Source organism: Polypterus senegalus, chromosome 16, assembly GCF_016835505.1.
Source record: "Polypterus senegalus isolate Bchr_013 chromosome 16, ASM1683550v1, whole genome shotgun sequence".
NCBI classification, from domain to species: Eukaryota; Metazoa; Chordata; class Cladistia; order Polypteriformes; family Polypteridae; genus Polypterus; species Polypterus senegalus.
In genome coordinates, this window is record NC_053169.1 from 57,462,856 (window position 1) to 57,483,475 (window position 20,620).

At 39.0% G+C, this 20,620-nt stretch overlaps 1 protein-coding gene across 1 annotated transcript in view; it reads left to right on the top strand.

The window, feature by feature from the left end:
• The first annotated feature begins 5,145 nt into the window (after positions 1 to 5,145).
• The window catches only part of usp34 (ubiquitin specific peptidase 34), a 480,412-nt gene continuing 464,937 nt past the window's right edge, over positions 5,146 to 20,620 (top strand). Inside the window, exon 1 of the mRNA XM_039738342.1 lies at positions 5,146 to 5,700. Coding sequence (XP_039594276.1) covers positions 5,658 to 5,700 — 43 coding nt within the window. The 5' untranslated portion in view covers positions 5,146 to 5,657. The remainder of the gene's footprint in view (positions 5,701 to 20,620) is intronic.

A 20,620-nucleotide genomic window follows, 5' to 3' on the forward strand; every position in this document is an offset into this window, starting at 1 on the left:
TGCCTTAAGTAAAGTAGAGTGAAAGCCAGGTAATAAAAAGTACATCACAAAGTCACAGAAGCAATTGAAATCAATATCAGAAATTAAATGCAGAAATTGCTGTGAGAACAGAAGCTTCGCCATTTATATGGCTGGCTGAATTCTCAAAGCTGCATAATCTGGTGACTCCACTTCTTTGAGTTCCACATTCAGGAAGCGTGGCAGTTAGCAAAACACTACATATATTCCTAACAAACATGAAATACCAAAATAATTAATATAAACAATATTAAAGAAAATCATTATATTACATAGTGTAGATACACAAATGAAACCAAAAACAGAATTCATAAAACAATATAAAAATTATTTTGGAAGAACAACAAAAAGGTTACAGAAATAAAAAATAAACTTATGATATGGCAACTAACCTGCATGAAACATAACAGCTCTGAGCATTTACACTGGCAGTGATATACCTCAGGAATCTATTCCCTGTTGTAAATGGCAATTATTATTATTATTATTATTATTATTATTACTTATTAAGAACACATTTGCTTTTCACATTACTTTTTTTTAATTATATTTATGTGAGAAATAAGCTTGAATAGAAACAAAACATTACTGTTTTTTCAAATACCAATTGTTATTTGTCTACATATGGCTCTGCTGTCATTATGCTCCCAGTATGGCACGGATATTCTTATTTCTTATTTCTTATTAAAAATACTGAATAAACCGTGCGTTTCACTCTTATTTAACCTCTAAATTGACTGCCTTAAAATGAGACCATGGGCTTTATTGTTCTACGGTTGATAGTATGGTTAATTTGAGAAGCAGGTTGACAGATGAACATAGTCAAAACAGGCAAAAGGTGAAGACCAAAGAACAAAATGAAACTCAACTGAAGGTACCAAAATATGAGGCAGAGATCAGGGTCAAAACACATAGCAAAAGGTGATGCCAGAAAAATACTAGAAAAGAATTTAGAAAGACTCTAAATTAACACAAAAGACATTGTTTCTTTTTGCAAACTCAAATAAATAAATACTTTAATTGAAATGTTTTCACCTATTACATGAGGTCATGAACCTCAAAGCCATGCCCCCAACAATTACTGCACCAATCCAGCAACACTTAGGCAAAACAGTAATGTTCATAATATACAAAAATATAAATAAATAATCACTTCATAATATGCTGCCACATAATTGGTTGGAAGGTAATGATTAACTCTCCTGCCAGCCTTACAGGAATACAACTATATAAGAGCAATATCGATCAAATTCCTAACTATTACGGACAGAAAGCTACCCTACCAAGAGGTATTCTACTCTCTCACCAGACCTGCTTGGACTCTCTGTATGAGGCATCTCTGGCATCTACTGGGACCACTGCCCTCCAGCATCCTCAGCTTTCTCTTTTATTGCCATACTGTATCATTCTCACTGTGACATTTTCTTCCTGGATATTCCTTGCCCAATGGGCAGCACATCAGATATTAAATATTGCATTCCTTCAAGGGCAGTGCAGAGACCCTTACAGTATTTCTACATGTGTGCTATTATTTGGAGATATCATTTGGAAACACAGTATTTAGTTTGATTCATGTGCAAAAGACATTAAGCATTGCTTATCAGTCAAACCTAATCATTTTTCACTAATTGTCTTTAATCGATTTCAGAAATGAGCTGAAACATTTGATAAGTGATTATTACTTCTATCTATCTAGATATCTATCCAATTAAACAGAAGATTTGTATTTTTATTAATTGCATTTTGGTCAAACATGCATGTAAGAATTTCATTGTACTCTGTACATGTTACAATGTGAATACAACCTCATTCTAACTCCTCTTCTTTTCAAAGTAACTGTAATAAGCTACTTCCCTGGCCAGATGTACTTAGAAACTTTGCAGTTCTACACTGATATTTGTATTTCAATATTACTAGATACAAATCTATGGTTCTTACAGTTACCACCTAAGCATTGGTTCTGCTTTATGAACTCTGTGGTTAAAACCTTAGAAACATGATGGGTTTAATCTATAGTATTCCTAGGAAAACTTGAGGTATACTGTATTAAAATCGTTTGTACATCAAAACGTTCAACATCTATTCAATTTCATGTTAAGCAAGAGGTTTGTATCACTAACAAATGTGTATAGACACACGGTGTGACGGATGCCCCTTCAACACTGGATCCGGGGAAGCAGTCATGGGATGCACTCTACATCCCCCAGAACGCTTGGTGGCAGCCCTCCTGGGTTACATTGGGGCCACAGGTGTGGGACTTCAGGACTCAGACCTGTTGAGCTCCATGGCCACCACCCAGAGGAGCTGCATGGCTTAACGAGCCTCTGTGAGCTGGAATGCAGCCACACCCGGAAGTGCAGCCTAATTAGGCCAATTACCACCGCACTTCCGGGAAGGCTACAAAAAGAGCCTTCAGCCACTATTCAGGAGCTAGAATCGAAGGGAAGAGGACGGGGTTGCCTGGGAGGAGTGGTGGTGCTGCCGCCGCCCGCCGCCGCCGCCGCCGCCACCACCGCCGCCAGGGGATTGGATTGGATTGGATTGTGTTGTGTTGTGTGGAGTTAAGTGCTCGTGGGAGTGCATATTGCCTGTGGGGTTCACGGGGAAGACGTGCCCCACAGGTGAAGGAAAATAAAAGTCTTTGTGCTTTTACACGTGCCTCTGGGTCAGTCTGTGCTGGGTTGGGCGCAATATAATGCCTTTATATTACAACGGGAAGAGGGTATTATTGTTTATCGACTTTTATAGGATTTTCCACCAAATGGAAAAGAAGGGAAGTGATTAGGGTTAAGGGTGCCCAAAAAAATGTTAGAGAAAATGAAAAAGAATAAGTAAATGAGACAAAGTGCTTTTGTTAGTAGCATTTGAAGATTGTAAAACTAGGGGGTAGGGATCATTTTACATGCCAGGTATGACAAAAAAGCATGGCTAGTAAAATCTACCAAGGGCAGCATCGATTCCTTTTGTACTGATTTGTTAAATTTGTTAGTATTCCTTTGTTTACAGTGTGGCCCAGCAGGCTGGTACAACCAGCTTAACCCAACACAGACAAGCATGGGACACAAGTTCAATGCGCACTCTGATTTTTATTTTATTTTCCCCTTGTGGGAAACGCCTTCCCCGTTCCCCACAAGTATAACACCGTCCCAGCACAAGCACAGCTCAATACAACAAGTCTCTTCACACTTTTCCTTCTCCTCCTTCACTCCTCAGGTCAAGCTTTGTCACTCCTCCTCCCAACTCTGGGTCCTGGAGTTGTGGCTACTGGCTCCTGTTATAATGCAACCGGAAGTGCCCAAAAGGGCTCAGCAGCTCCTGCTGCAGCACCCCCTGGCAGCGCAATCGGGTCCCAACAGGGTTGCACCACACTCCAACTTCCATGAAGCCCTGCAGGAGTCCGCGGCACTGCTACAACCCATGGGGGGGTTGCCATCTAGTGAGCCGGGGAGGTAACACTCTGGCCACGCTTGCTCCACTGGTCCTCCTACCGTGGAGGCGTCCCGGCCGGGGAAGAGCCCCGACTGCACACTACAACAGGTAGGAGTGATACCCAGTAGCACTCCTGCCAACAGTAACGTGACTGGTAATTTCATTGTCATTAGTTTGTCTTTGCAAAGTTTCTCAAATGGCCAATCAAGTCCCTGATCAAGACAGATATATTAATTATATTCAAGACTGGTATCTTCAGGTATACTGAATTTTTCAACAGTGTACTTGGTATTGAACATAAGGAATAATATTTATCTCTTGGTAGAATTAAGTCAATATAGCAAAAGATGACATGTTTTCAGCACATTGTGACTACTCACCACTTGAAAACATATTCTACAGAAATGTGCTATTTACTTTTGCACAAATCTGTAAAAAATCATTACTATTAATATCAGGAGGAACAGTACTTGGCAGTTCACATTACCCTTTTCTTAGGAAAAGTATGTATTCAGATGGTGACTATTACAGGCACCTGGTAGTACTGTTCCTTCACAGCTCATGGAGACTTGGTTTTAAACCCAACCTGGCTATTTTCTCTGGAGATTGCACTTTTTCCAGGAGTCTGTGTGGGTTCTCCTTTTGAGCATTATGATTTTCTTCCCAAAGGAGAAGCAGAACAGATTAACCATGAATACAGTATTGACAGACTGTTGAGTGTCTTTACCATTATACTGCCAAATTTCTGATGGTACAAATTATGTCTTATTTTACATTGCCTTTTTCTTGCAAGATATAATTCTATTGCTTTTTAAACTATTAGTATGGATTTTGTCCGAGAGGTGTGCATGAGAATGATACAGTAACATAAGACAAAATGATCTGATCTGCTCTTATCTGCTGGTTGTGGGGGACCTGTGCCTATCCCACCAGCCTATTGCATAACCATATTATACAGTAATAATCTAATTCTGGTTTTTGACTATTAAAATAGTTACCAGTTAATGAGAAAATAGGCACGGGACTTAAAAAAAAAACCCCAGAGTTCATAAATAATACTTGTGAACACACTCTCTCAATATATATATTAATAGCCTGTGTTTCCTGCTGTCAATAACCTGTCCAGACCCCTCATCTCTACAGAGACAATGCTATTACAATATATATAATAGGGCTTTAGCTTTGCTATTTAATTTTTCCCATTATAAAAGAGAAATAGCAAGCATGCATGTATTTTGAAAGCTTAATTAGAAGCTGAACTTGTTTAAAAAAAGTAAAAAAGATTTGTTACTTTTGAGGTATGAGGCGAATGTCGATTAACGCCTCCCAATTACCCCGTCCTCTTTTTTGAAAACCAAAATATATGTTATTATATGATTATTACTAGTTATAATTTATAGTTATAGTTGTTTATGTTGTTATAAACAGCTTTCCAACGTTAACAATTTGTATCAAAGGAAAATGCAAAACATTTATTTCGGCTACGAAGCGAATGATCTTAATTCACGTTACAAAAGTTTTGCTATTTTGCCGTTAGGGTGTCTTGACCACGTTTTGTTTATTCTTTTCGGATCACACGTTTCTTTTCTTCTAGCCTACGGGGTCGCATCCACCTTTCAACCTGAGAGTGCGAACATAATTACTTCCTGCTCCGAAAATAGCCCGACTATCAAGAACAACATCCGGGGCGAGCTGGGGTATCGGCAGGCGACAGACCTATCCACTACTCGTTCACGGATCGGCGGCTATGTTGCTGGCTTTGCTTGTGGGTTGCTAAGCAGCCATCTTGCCTTTTCTTTACATGCGCCTTTCCTTCCGCCGGAGAGTGACTCAGTGTGTCCGGAAAAGGCCGAGCAAAGGAAGGCGAGAAGGAGTGCAACACGAAAAGCGCCGATGTTTGTTAACTCCCTCCACACCCCCTCCCTCTTCAAAATGGTTGCCGTGTCTTTTTCGGCTAGTGCTACTTCGCTCGGAGAGTGACTCCGACTGATTCGGACAGAGTCCTTTTCACTTCCACGCTGCTTTCGCCTGGATACTTTGCAAACAAATCCAATTTGGATATTTACTTCCCCTCTGCTTGACTACCTCCTCCTTTCGTTTCTGCCATCATCATCCATCAGACAGGCCTGTTTTCAAAACCAGCAGCTTTCAGCACTCTTCCAATCCCTCAACGATTTCCAATGGTTCGGACAGACTTTTTTAAATGAACAATGTGTGAAAACTGCGCCGAGCTAGTGGAGGTGCTAAATGAAGGTACGTGCAATGTTTACAGTGATGGCGATTTGGGAAAAGTCAAGATTATTAATTCATTATGTACACATGCATTCGTAATTACTGATTATTCATCACCATTATCATTATTATTATTGTACTTTTTTTGCAGTTTCTGCCCTTTACCACTAGTTCAGCTAGGCCTGAACCTATCTCGCAAACCAGGCCTCAGCATTTCTCGGGCATTTTTCAAAGCAATATTCATGGAGAATAATCATCTTGCAAAACGCTAAACACCTGCATTTACACAACATGACTTGTGCTGCACATAAAGTTAGATGTGCATTGGAGAACAGCACCATGACATCGCTTAAAACTTTCGACATTTATGTGATCACTGCATCGAAACAGTTCTGTTAAGCGACAAGTTTGTCATTGAAGGCTTTGGCATTGATCGATCAGGCAGATGGTATGATTGTTCAGAAGGAAAGTGACAACAGGAACAGTGATTTGAAATACAAGGGTATTTTTACTTTGTCAGTCGAGTATCGTGAGGACATATTTAATTTGATTTGGTCACAAGTCTGACTGAAAGCTATATATTTTGGTTTATTTATAAATTAAAAGTGCAAGTTTTATGTTGATGACAAGTTGCTCACCCGTGATAGACTCGTGCAGGCCGGCCTGTCACCTTTTCTCAAATATGAATTTTCCGACTCGGGCCTGGGGATTACACTTATTTATTGCTTATTTTTTATGCTTTGCAGTACTGATCACCGACCACAATCTGAAATCTGGTGAAGAAACGCGAGACCGCTTTTTTTCCGATCGAGGAAATCGTTCCCAAAGGTTTGAAAGAAAACAAAAAAGCGAAAGAAAATCTTTAAAGAAACCCGCAAACCTTGAGCCATTTGTTTCTATTCCGATCTTGGCTGCTGTGACAGCAGGCCTGGTTTGGTCAGGCGAAGCAACATGTCAAACTCAGAGTCTGGCACTGTGTGACCTCGCTCTTTACACCGCAGGCGTGGTAAATGAGATGGGCGGTTTGTTTGTGCGTTTCACTTAATATTTGCCGTTTTATACCGAGTAGCGTGTTCTCGCATCACTTGGATTTTATTACGCGTGTACTGACTGGATCAGGCTTGCCCCGACATTAAAAGTAACCGATCGTTGTGTTAATAAGTATTTTGCTCATATGTTAATCATGGTGCATTTTAACTGGAATGGGATTTCAGCAGCCATCTTACTGTTATCATTACTTACGGTTACTTCAGTCATCGACTTTCGGCAGACGGTATGAGCACGTTTTATGAGAAGCTGAAAAGATCCAACAAGCACTGAAAATAAAAGTTATGAGGCCTTATGAAATAGAGTGCTGGTACTAAGTCGTTCAGTTAAACCACATGATCAAAATAATTAGCCGGTTTAAATGTAGCCCTTTTAGTTTAATTTGTGGGGGGAGATAAACGATGGGTAAGGATGTAGTGGCTATCACTGATACATCACAGACCTACTGTAGTATCAAGAGTTTGAGTCTTATGGCTGGTCACAGCGTGTGTAATTGGAATATTCTTTCAGCATCCCAATGGATTTTTCTTCATATACTCCTTTGTTTTCTCGTCAAATGTCAAAGGACAGGCATGCAATTCTAAACTGGCTTTGAACCGGTGTGTGAATGTATATCAGGTGGCCCAGAAATGGACTGTCTTTGGGTCTCCCTATCCCTGAAGTGGATGAAGCAGGTTTGAAATTGTTATTAAGTTTTTAACAGGGGTTGTGAGTGGAGCCATTTTACCTGTTCGCTATACATGTAACAATGCCATTATGATTACAACACTATTATAGTAAACAAAGAGTCAACAGAAGGTACAGTATATGCAAAGTATATGGTGTGATTAGCTAGAAGATCAAATAGTTCACATGTCTCCAGCCACAAGAGTTACTGCCAGAGTAGTAGTTTATTTTTCAAGGTAAAAACATTTGTCAAAAGATTACTGAAATTATCAGTTTAGTTTTGGTATTGTCCTTAGAGGGGCAATTGGACAGGTGGAATGTTAAAAGTGTGCATTGATGAAAGTGTGGGGAACAGAACTTGATGCTTATGGGTTTGCTGGATGGCAATGCAAAAATTCTCTGCTAACATTTAGGTTGCAGTATATATTTATTTTGGTTTTCAGAAGGTTACAGTGTAGAATTAATTTAATGAGAGGCATGAATAGTAGTTCAGGTGTGTTCTTCATGTGTCTTGATTGGCTACAGTTAGCTTCCTTGTAAAGTGCAAATCAAGCCTGAACTGGAAACAAGTAAAACCTTTAAGGTTATAGTCTTAAAATGGTGTGTGTGTATAGTATATCATATACTGCTCACCCATAGTCAATTGACATGGAACCATTGTTATTTTCTACATAGTTTGCTCCTTTTAAATGTTTAAGAAATACATTAATGTGAAGACACAGGGATGGACAAATTGTATGCATGTGGAAGACTGCTGGACTACTTGCTTTGCAAACCTGGAAGTCCAGGTACACTTTCTAGCAGCCTAGCTTTTTATACGGGATGGAGGGCTACCCGCATCTTTTTACAGCAATGCTTATTTGTAAAGTTTTACTGTATACAAATGCATAACACTCTTCTACCACAATTTAAACCCAACCAGTATCTTGGAAGAGAATATTTTAGTAAAAAGATGATTTGTAAAGGACTATGCCATGTTTTTGTGCAGTCTTTTTCCAGTGTACACAAACATATTTTATCAGTAATGAACTGAAGGGCTGCATTAGTATTGTTTGCTGAAAATTAGTTATTAGACCCAATTTAGACCCAACCAATTTGTTATTCTGTCAAAAACATCATTTTGACCTTAAGAGTGTATTATGTCCTTTACAGTGCTATACACTTTTAGTTGACAGTTAAATTAATCATGTTAAAAAATGAGGTTTAGGCTTGAAAAAAACATATTTGGGCTAAAAATAAGGAGAATTTTCACATGCCTTGGGGGCCCAGAATATGTATCTGTTAATGGTGAGCATTTTATTTATTTATTTATTTGATTCCTCTCGTGTCCTTTCTGTGAATGCATATAGCAAGATCTGCTCATAATGGATTATAGCTCTCTGAATTTTAGAATGTCCACTTCCAAAGACTGAACACTTGAAAATTTGTGACAGGAGCATGCTGAATATTTTAAGTCATTTTCTCAATGACTGAATTTCTCATCAGTGTACAGCAGAACTAACTGCCCTGTGGATGATTCATTAAGGCATTTCAAGGTCTTTTGGGCACTTCGTTGTAATGAAAGTATCTGCTGAATGTATTTCATAGTAACAAGATTTCTATAGACTCGTGTCATATGGGGAAACTGTCGGCACCATAAAAATACTTTGTTGTAATGAAAATTTCGTTGTAAAGATATTTGTTGTAACAGAATTTTACCTGTACTGTATTTCAATTATAAAGCATTCTATTCTCAGTTATTGGCTAATAACCCTCCTACTTAATGCCTCATCTTGTACAGTATGTGTTGCGTACCATAACTATCTCTGCCTTACTTTAAAGACTGCTGGATTTTTAAAATCCACTTCTACACACTAACTTTAGTCAGATAAAAAGTAGTACTGTCAAGCGATTATAAAGTTTAATCGTGATTAATTGCATGCCTTTGTGTAATTAATTGTGATTAATCTCAAAATTTATTATTTTTTTAATGTTGAAATTTTACCACAAAGATTTTTAAGCTCAATCAGACCATATTAAGAAGAATGGAGACAATATAAGGGCATATAAGTGTACTTCACGTATTCAGGTAACTGGAACAAGAGGAAAAAAAGACAAAACGTCAGCTGTGAGGAGGCTTTATTCACTCATATTCTAGGGCTGTGTGATGCTGAATGTAGAAAACAAACAATTGGGCTTATATTGTAAAACAGATGATGGTGAAAGTTTGCTTGAACTTTATTATATAGGCTGGGGCCATCCTCTGAACTCTCCGTCACCCGAGACAGATGGCATAAAGCGGGCAGTACCACTGAACATGAAACAAACTTCTCTCCTCCAAGGAGTTCAGTAAAGTATATCCCAAAATCAATTCAATATCAATAAAATTTTGAGGGCCCTGTGTATGCATTTGTATTTACTCATACATAAAAAACAATACCAAAACATCTGTAAGATAGACTTGAGGATTACATAGAGATAGTCATACTTAACTGCACAGTGCAGCAGTTTTTTTTTTTAATCAAATTTGCAATTAAAAAACATTCTTTATGGATGTACTTTAATATAACAACATTCACAGGAGAGAATAGGCAAAGAGAAGAGGATGGCAAGCCCCCCCTCCCAATCCAACTTAAACTCTGCGCTACTACTGTTGCGTCATATGAGGAGGCGGATCCTGCCACTAAATGTCTCATTATCTGACACAAAAAACATACCAGTTTAATGCACAGTGACTAAAAGATTCCCCAGTTTTTTTTTATGATCAATCCAATGTTTTGCAGGTACTGATAAGCATTGTGAGAAATGTTGGCAGGCACAATGCCGTACATTACAGGGAACCCGATTTTAAAATGGAACCCAATTTTAAAATGGAATAACGTTTAAGCATAGCCTTTCAGAAAACAAAGTAAATGAAAACGTACATGGCATGTCATCATCTGTGACCGCTGCTAATAACACACAAAAAAATAAAAGTTAATGAGGAGGTTCTTAAAATCAAAGTAAACATTGCGTACTGTATTACAAAAGACGAACATCCCTCCACAAAATTTGGCCCACTCATATTTACTACATTAAAATGGCAAAACTTCAATCCAACTTATGATAAACCATATGCTAAAGGACTGCTCAGATATCCAACAGTATGAAAAAAGAACTTGTGCTGCTAAAGTAAGAGACTCCACACTCCCACTATGTGTATTTAATGACCGATGGAGATGCACATTTTTAAATGACAGCATGCAAGATTGCTAGAAGATAAAAAAAAAAAAAAAAAAAAGTGTGTTCTACCTTCAGGGCTCAAGCAATGCCTTCAGCTTCTGAAGTTTCTGCAGCTCAGCATTTGTTGGCATGACCACGTTAGTTTTATGTAGGGTTAGTGCATCTCTTAGTTGTTCGTTTCTTTGCACACGCTTCACCATCTCCAGAGTGGAGTTCCATCTAGTTGGTACGTCTTGTACGAGTGTCTCAGTCTTCAGGCTATGTGCGACTTGCTGTTTCTCAAGTTCTGCAGTATTTAATGGACAGTGCTTGAAGTGCCCCACCACATTTCGGCATTTGGAAAGTACGCTGTCAAATGCAGTATTCTGCAGGGACACTGTGACAGAACGTTGAATGCTCTGCGCGATGCATGGCAAGTGTTTGAAAGGCAGCTGTCCCACCGATGAAATTAAATTTCGTACACTATCTGTACTGGGTGTGCTTACTTTATTCTCAACGTTCCACTACTTTGCTACATCCATAAAATGTTTGCCATATATTTCGGCATGCTGTCTCTCCAATGTTTTCATAACCATCAAAGAATGTGAATGCAGTTTCCACTGTTTGTCGATATAATGGGTTGTAACCCTGAGCTGTGATTTCCAAGTGATGTCCAGTAGTCACCACTAAGGGAGACCGTCTCTGTGATCTCCAACTCCTTAGCTAGTTTTGCCCTCTCTAAATCATACAGCTTGTGTATACTAGTTAAGACTGTGGCTCTTGAGGGTAATTCATAAGTTGGGTCATTGGACACGATCCGAATTATGTCGCACAGACCTTCGTCCTACACTATATAAATTGGCCAGCATGCTGTGGCTATCTATTTAGCAATTGCTACCTTTAATTTGCTGGAGGTTGACACGTCCATTGGTTTCTGCCAAACGGTCAAGCCTGGTCTGTCGCATATTACCCCGGGCTAAAGCTATTAGTGTGAAATGAATGCTTGTCTTGCATGCGATATTGTCGGCTGCTTATACTCTGGTGATAACAGTAACTGCACACAACCTTAGTTTTATTGAATAATGTGTCGGGCAAGTTTTGAAACTGTACTTTTCCATTTAATGGACCTTTTTCCATCATTCAACAATTAGGAATATGGAGTGACTTCTACGAGAAATAACTTGAAGGCTAGAGTGGCACACATTCAGTTTGCAGGCTCAGCTTGAACTATGGGAATTTCGTAGGGTCAAAAAGAACCTGCGTTAACAGCCCAAAGTTTAGAGTCTGTTAACGCGTTATTTAACTTTGACAGTCCTTATATATATATATAATATTGTGGTCCCCGGCCGGGCTCCGCCCAGGAGGATGTGAGGAGGGCTTCTGCCTCCTCCAGACTGCGAGGGGGCGTCCGTCCTGGTTCTGTTGGGGACCACGGGTGGAGGGCTTGGAAGCCCAGACCTGTAGGGGCCCTTGGCCACTGCCAGGCGGCGCCCCAGTGCCTAATTGTCCCTGGAGCCCAGCACTTCCGCCACACCAGGAAGTGCTGGGGGGAAGACTTTATGTAGCGCCTGGAGAGCTGCCAGGAGGACAGCCGACACTTCCGCCACGCTGGGGCGTGGCTAAGGAGGGAATGCCGGGAACACCTGGGGCTCATCCGGGAGCATTATATAAGGGGCCGCCTCCCTCCAGTCATTGGTGGAAGTCGGGTGGAAGAGGACTGAGCGAGAGGAAGGACTGGAGGCGGCCAGGAGAAAAGAGGCACAGGACTGTGTGGCCTGGACTTAGGGGAAATCGGTGCTGAAGGCACTGGGGTTGTGAGTGCACGTATTTATAGTTGTAAATAGTGTAAATAAACAGTGTGTGGGTTGAAAATATGTTGTCCGTCTGTGTGTGTCCGTATATATACACAGTCCCGATCAAAAGTTTAAGACCACTTGAAAAATGGCAAAAAATCATATTTTGCATGCTTGGACATGCAACAAGAAGAAATGGGAGTGAGACAAAACATTTTTTGAGCATGCAATTTAATGAAAACAACGATTAAACTGAAACAGGCTGTTTTACAGCTGATCAAGATTTTAGGACCACATGCCTTTAAAAGGCCAAATCTGTGCAAAGATGTGGATTCATTGTCATTTTCTGTCAGGTAGTCACACGTTCTGATGGCAAAGGCAAAAAAACTCTCCCTTTTTGAATGTGGTCGCTCCAGAAAAACCCGTAAACCCCCAAAAAAACAGAAATCAAACTCCCAAACATGAACTCAGTACTGAGTAGCTCCACCGTTATTGTTGATCTCTTCAAAAATTCATTGCGGCATGCTTGATGCAAGCGTTTCCATGAGGTGAGTGGGAACATTTCTCCAAGTGGTGAAGATGGCCGCACGAAGGGCATCTACTGTCTGGAACTGTTGTCCATTTTTGTAAACTTCCCTTGCCGTCCATCCCCAAAGGTTCTCAATTGGATTTAGATCAGGGGAACAAGCAGGATGGGCCAAAAGAGTGATGTTATTCTCCTGGAAGAAGTCCCTTGTCCTGCGGGCATTGTGTACTGTAGCGTTGTCCTGTTGAAAAACCCAGTCGTTACCACACAGACTAGGGCCCTCAGTCATGAGGAATGCTCTCTGCAACATCTGGACATAGCCAGCGGCCGTTTGACGCCCGTGCACTTCCTGAAGCTCCATTGTTCCACTAAAGGAAAAAGCACCCCAGACCATTATGGCGCCCCCTCCACTGTGGCGCGTAGAAAACATCTCGGGTGGGATCTGCTTGTCATGCCAGTAACGTTGGAAACCATCAGGACCATCAAGGTTAAATTTTTTCTCATCAGAGAATAAAACTTTCTTCCACCTTTGAATGTCCCATGTTTGGTGCTCTCTTGCAAAGTCCAAACGAGCAGTTCTGTGGCGTTTAAGGAGATGAGTTCTTTGAAGACGTTTTTTATTTTTGAGGCCCTTCAGTCTCGGATGCCATCTGATGGTTATGGGGCTGCAGTCAGCACCAATAACGGCCTTAACTTGGGTCGAGTTTCGTCCAGTGTCTTGACGGACAGCCAATTGGATCCTCCAGTTCAGTGCTGGTGAAATTTTTTTGGGTCTTCCACTTGACTTTTTTGTTCCATAACCCTCAGGATCATTTAAGAAATTCCAAATTACTGTCTTACTGCCTCCCACCTCAGCAGTGATGGCGCGCTGTGAGAGACCCTGCTTATGCAGTTCAACAACCCGATCACGTTCAAAAAGGGAGAGTTTTTTTGCCTTTGAACGTGTGACTACCTGACAGAAAATGACAATGAATCCACATCTTTGCACAGATTTGGCCTTTTAAAGGCATGTAGTCCTAAAATCTTGATCAGCTGTAAAACAGCCTGTTTCAATTTAATCGTTATTTTCAATGAATTGAATGTTCAAAAAATGTTTTGTCTCACTCCCATTTCTTCTTGTTGCATGTTGAAGCTCTCCTTGGAACCTTGTCAAGATCCAACCATGCAAAATATGATTTTTTGCCATTTTTCAAGTGGTCTTAAACTTTTGATCGGGACTGTATATTTGTTAAATCAGACAGCATCCGTATAAGGCTGAAGTACCAGCAGCCAGTGGGGTGATGCCTATAGCAGAAGTAATGGAAGAGGACTTTAGGGTGGCCACATAGAAAACCTGACAAATTATTTTAGGACTTATGAAGGTGGTTCAGGACTTCATCTAGGCAGTCTTATGTATTTGTGGTTAACTAATTTCAACTGGAAATGTGACAGAAGGAACCCTTCAAAAAAACTACTACATTCAATGGATAGTACGCCACAATAAAAGTTATAGCTGGTAGAGAAAGAATTAAGTGGGAATGGGTCCTTTACGGAGGCTGATGTCACAGCCACAGTTTTAATACTCTGCAGTGGCAATGCAGCAAGTTAGGAAGAGCTTTGATTAGAAATAAAAGCCATAGTTACTATGAAGGTTCTATGCTTAACACACCTCTTCAATATTGTGTTTATTGTGAATTTGGGGAAGGTGACCAGCAACTAGATGATAGTTCAATTTTTCTCAAATTGGAGACAACCAATCATATTCCAGTTTTTAAAGGACCATGCTCCTTAAGTGTCATGACAACTTAACTCATTGGAAATCGTGTGCTAAAAGAGAAAAGAGATCCCAATCCATCAAAGCTTTAAGGATGTGCGGGACAGGAGGACTGCATCAAGGACATCTGCAGATATTGTCTCCTAGGGCTTCAGAGTGAAGTCTCAGATACATACTGAAGTAATTTCTGACAGAGTATGTTTCAGGTAGGGGTGAAATTAGCTTCTCTGAATTCAAGGTAATGATATTCTGATATTTGAGCTGTCACAAGTGAAGGATCTCAAACACCCCCAAAATGTAGTTCATATGTAGGGGTTGATACAATGGTGAGACCAACAGGTCAGTGCAACAGCTATGGTTTTACAAGTATTGTGCCAACATATAATCGTTAATCAGTAACAGTGTCTTAAGTTACAGCTTTAACATTTTCCAGTCAATCCAAATCATGTCCTCATTTACAGTCACAAGTTCCAAACGTTCACCAAATGAATAACGTTGTTGAAAGAACTTGTCAAAATGATATTTAATCTGCAGGGTTGTTGGGCTCACCTTCCACTAGAGGATGCACAGTTTAGCAATACATGAGAAATCCTAAGCTGAGTTATTGCCTCTGCATATTGAAAGAAACTACACAAGTGGTTTGGGCACAGACACCTCCTACAGGATACGTGCCTGGCAAAGTTCACTAGTAGAAAACGCAGTACATGCTGTAGTTTCCCTCTCTATGTGTGACTGACTAGGAATTACCCACAATTGCCTGAAGAAATTTAAAAGAAAAGAATGGTGGCCTGATCGGTCTACTTCATCATATTACACTTCAAACATTTCCAGGGTATGAATATAAGGGGCAAATACATGTGCAAAAGATTAAACAACAAGGTCAGTTATCACAGAATTAACACTTTGCAGTTTGTGCTTAGCAATTGAAAAAATGAATGCACACTATGGAGAAAATGAGGCAAATTAGTTTACAAATGTTGAACTTTAAAATGCTTATTTAAATCAAGTAAATCAAATGAATGTATGAAAGTTATTATAATGCAGGGAGATAAATGATACTCTTTCTACTTGGTATATTTTGGCTTTCCATGTTTTTATAAAAGCTGAACTGGGCTGTATAAAGTTCAGTAATAATTACATGGTTAAACACAGCAGACATGTATAACTGTGACAAACACTACAAAAGACTTCCATTTCATTATAGCTTTCACAGAATGTCTTACATGTTAAACTGCAGTGAATTATCATTGTAGTATCTTATCAAAATAAAACTAAGCATTTACCATACAAGACATTATCCTGAATTATTCTTCTAACGACGGTGAACACACTATTGAGAGCCACATCAGATTAATATAGCCATTTCTATCATGATTTCATATTGATAGCTTGCAATATTTTACTTAACAGAGGACAAGATGATGATGCTATGCATTCTATGAGTGGGAACTGCTACAACACTATTAACATTTAAGTCTGTATTACAATAGAATAATTGATGGTTCTCAATATTTTGCAATACTTTAAGTAACACATTTCTGCAGTTCACTGCTGTCATTAAACCAAAATTTTAGTATTCAATAATAATACCAGCCAAATTTCACAATACACAAAACCTTTTGATACCAAATAAAAAACAGAAATATTAAGCTGCTTTTAATTATAAGAATTTCCACTATTACAGTGAACAATACTGTGCCTTTTACAATATCAGATATGTAAACATTATACACTTACTAATTTGGCTTATACCTTTATCCAAGGTGACTTAGAACATTTGAGACACCACTTGTTCCATTTCTTTCATTTTTCCAATTGGAGCACAGACAGGTGAAGTGACCTGCTCAGGGTCATACAATGTCAGTAGCAGGATTTGAAGTCCAAAGCCTTTAACCATTACACAACACCGTCATCACAGCACAGCAGCTTTAAAATAGCGGTACACCCATCGGGAAATTACTATGATTTAAGCAGACTAGTATTGGCATTTATACAAATTAAAATACAATGCATGGTTTCAATTTTAATGTGTGATAGACATGGGGACCCCCCTCCCCAGTAATAGTTGGAGGAAATTTTGTAATCTTGAGGGGATTTCAGCATAAAGTTTATAAAGGGCAATCTCAAGATGGACTACCTAATTTGTCTTACCATGTGCACATTACAAATTTATTCTTACATATTCTCTCCAATAACTGAAAAATGCTGCTTACTAAACATAAAAATCCAAACATTGTATCTGTACTGTTGAATTAGTGAATTCCAAGATAATTCAGGATATTTTAATATAGATAAACTGTTTAAGTCTGATATCTAACATGCTTTTAAAATCTGGTGTGTCAGAGATTTCCTCTGTTAGTGTTGTAACATTTTCTATTGTAAGATTAATATTTGCATCATTAGCTGATTAAAAACAAACTAAAAAGTATTAGATAAGTGAAGTTGATTCAAGTTTGAATTTTCAAATGTCACAAAATCCTGGAACTTTAATTTTCCAAATCTGTCTCTCCTTTTATTATTTTCATTTTCTTTTCAACATTTGTTTAAATTTTAATTTCCTGTATGAAATCAAAATAGTCAGCTTTACATAATCCATTATTTTGGAACCCTGTAAAACACCCTCATATCTTACATGGCTGATCAGACTTTGTTATTACTTAGTCTGTGTACTAGTCCGAAAGTAAAATATTATCTAGACCTGCAGTTTAACTGGTAGGCTGCATTATACTCACCAATGTACCTTTCAAACACATGATGTGTGTTTTTCACTATGTCTGTCACATTTTAGAGATCATACAAATGGACAGTAGATTGGCTTCAAAAACCAAATGAATGACATAAATTTAGCATTTGTACAGTGCATTCGGAAAGTATTCACAGCGCATCACTTTTTCCACATTTTGTTATGTTACAGCCTTATTCCAAAATGGATTAAATTCATTTTTTCTGTTGAATTCTACACACAACACCCCATAATGACAAGATGAAAAAAGTTTTCTTGAGGTTTTTGCAAATTAATTAAAATTAAAAAAAAATTGAGAAAGCACATGTACATAAGTATTAACAGCCTTTGCTCAATACTTTGTTGATGCACCTTTGGCAGCAATTACAGCCTCAAGTCTTTTTGAATATTATCATGCAAGTAAGGATGATCCCCATCTAGCAATCAAATCTAACAACACAGATTGTGAAACTGATGATGTCTATAGTTTGACTCCTGCCTCTGTCTGTTCACACATTTTTAAGTAGTCCTGCTAGCCTAACTTGTGCACTGCATGCACTCTCAATGCGCACACACAACAGTCTACCCTACTCACCAAAGTCTTGCTGTGTCAGACATGTTTGGAGATAGCCATGAATTTTGCTTAAAACTAGTTGGGAACAATTAGGCGACTCGCTGAGTATCACATTTCTAAACCAATCCAGCACCTCATGAAAGCAACTTTAAAAGTAGGGGTGGTGATTTTGAACTGGAAAGAAAATGGGGGCTTTCATATTTTGATCAAACAGAGAGCAAGCTTCTGATTCCTAAACTGCTGCGTTCATGAAAGTATGAATTGCAAAATACGCATTTGACGTAAATGATGTGCCACACCACATGAAAAGGATGTGAAAAGGACTTCTGTTGAGAGCTGATAATGAAAAGCTGCAGGAGATGCAGATTTCAGTGCTCAACACACCTGAATCAACAACTCTGCCTAATGACATCAGTAGAAGCACATAGGAGGCTGCACCATATTCACCATCACATGGCACAGCTAAACAAGTAATTAAAGGAAGTTAACATTACTGTCTGATTGGAAATGCAAACCTGCCATGACTGAGTAACCACAGCAACTTAACGCATGGTAAATTCATAGATTACAATGCTTAACTAGATACTTTGTGATGCAATAGTCAAAATGACAGAAACGTACTGTAGAAAACCAGAAGCACTTCTGAAATGTGTCCGTTGTGTCACAGTGCAAGTTAAAATGCACAAATTAGTCATTAAGCTTCAGTTGCCTTGTGCTGCTAAGCTCCTTAACTGATAACAGCAATTTTAGCCATTTTATTTTTCCTCAGCATCAAGCCTTTTGTTCAGTTTCTTTTGTTCCCTCCCTGAGACTAGTTTAAACTTCACAGGCTGGAAGAACTGGAGGCAAGTGTTAGGAAGAAACCCTATGCATGTAAGCCTTTGCAGCACAGGATTTCACTGCTACTCACTACAAACATTTTAACATGTTGACCCTGACGTTTATTCTTTTTGTATTCCTGCTTGAGAAATTCTTTGGAAATTCTTTTTAACAGTCACTGCTTTTCTTTTCCTTCTCTTCTTTTTTTTTTTATACTTCACCTTGACATGTATACAATAGTAAAATAGTATATAGCCTATAGCAGTGACAATAGTAAAATAGCATACAGTTGCAAATCCAGGACAGTTTAATATAATGGCTTCTATGTTTAATCTGTTTAAAATAAACACAATCATGTTTTTAAACTTATTTTAATCTGGTAGCAAGGGCATATGTGAAAATTCATGGATTTTTATATATATAATAGACATTTTTTCTTTTGGACCGTTTTATGTCTTAGGCCGGAGTTATACTTCACGCGACGCATGCTGCAGCGGACGCTCCTGCTATGCAAGCGTTGTAGTGTTTATACTTGCGCGCGTACTTTATGTAAATCTGGAGGAATCCACCAGGTGGCAGTGCGAGATATTATCGCGGTGAGAACATGTTCGGCTTCTCTGTGTTGTGAATTGCCTAAAACACCTATTAAATTCCGATAACACCTTACCGCAATATCTCTGAAAAAGATGTTTATTGATTAAATCCATAAATCCAGGGATGTATGTGTCCATTCCAGGAAGCATTGGGCACGAGTGAGAAACAGTCCCTTGATGAGGCCTCTGCTCATCGCAAGGTGAATACAAGCACTTGCATAAACTAGCGTCATTTTAGCGGCACCAAATCCCCAAATCTGCATATCTTTGGAAAGAAACCGGAGCACAGTGTGGAATACAAGCAGGAAATACCAGCAACATAACTCCCTGCGGGACAGCAGTGCTATCGCTCCACATCGTGACACCCCCATGTGTGTAATTATTCCCCCATGTGTGTATTTATTAACAGTATTCATTATTTAAACGAAATTATATGTAAAATGTAGCATACACATTTTAATGCATTTCATCATGAAAGTGATATCAAGTATAAATCTAAAGATTCTAAATGTGCAGAGAGTTGGAATATCATACATTTAATTTGTTCTGTTTGGCGATCTATTGCTGCTTTCCGCTGCTGAAGCAAAATGCCGACATACAGATGCATTCGTGGTGCTTTTATATTCAAGCGTCGCATATTCCCGATTGTAATGACACGATACATTTTTAAAGTCTCACATACCATCTTTTGTGCCATCTGTTTTTTATTGTTTTACTTTACCCGCTGTCCGGTCCAAGAAGCTCATAGCGATTAAAAACTGGGATGATGTTTACGACCGTCTGCTTTAATGATAAAGTAAACTACGAGGTTAAAGTGGACATTTCGAGATTAAAGCCGAAATTTCCACTTTAATTACAAAATACACGTTTTCACCGTGTCCTTTATTTTTTTTCTCAGTGGCTCAAATATAACGCTATACATTATGTTGCTGTTGTTAAGTTGCAAAAATTAAAAAATAAAAAAGACATATATAAATGACACGATACATTTTAAAAGTCTCACATACCATCTTTTGTGCCGTTTTTTTTTTGCAACTTCACATCGCTACATAATGTATAGCGCTGTATTTGAGCCATTCATCAAACAGCAAAGTGCGCACATCGATCCCCGAAGGATCTCCATAGAGGCTTGCTGTCACATGTAGATAGTAAACAGAGACTCTGACGTCACGTTCCGACTTTTTAGCACACTCGCCCCGACTTTTGCTGGTACTGCAACTCGCGCCGCGTCGCGTTAATTTCTGAGGACCTGCTCAGAGGACGTGTGA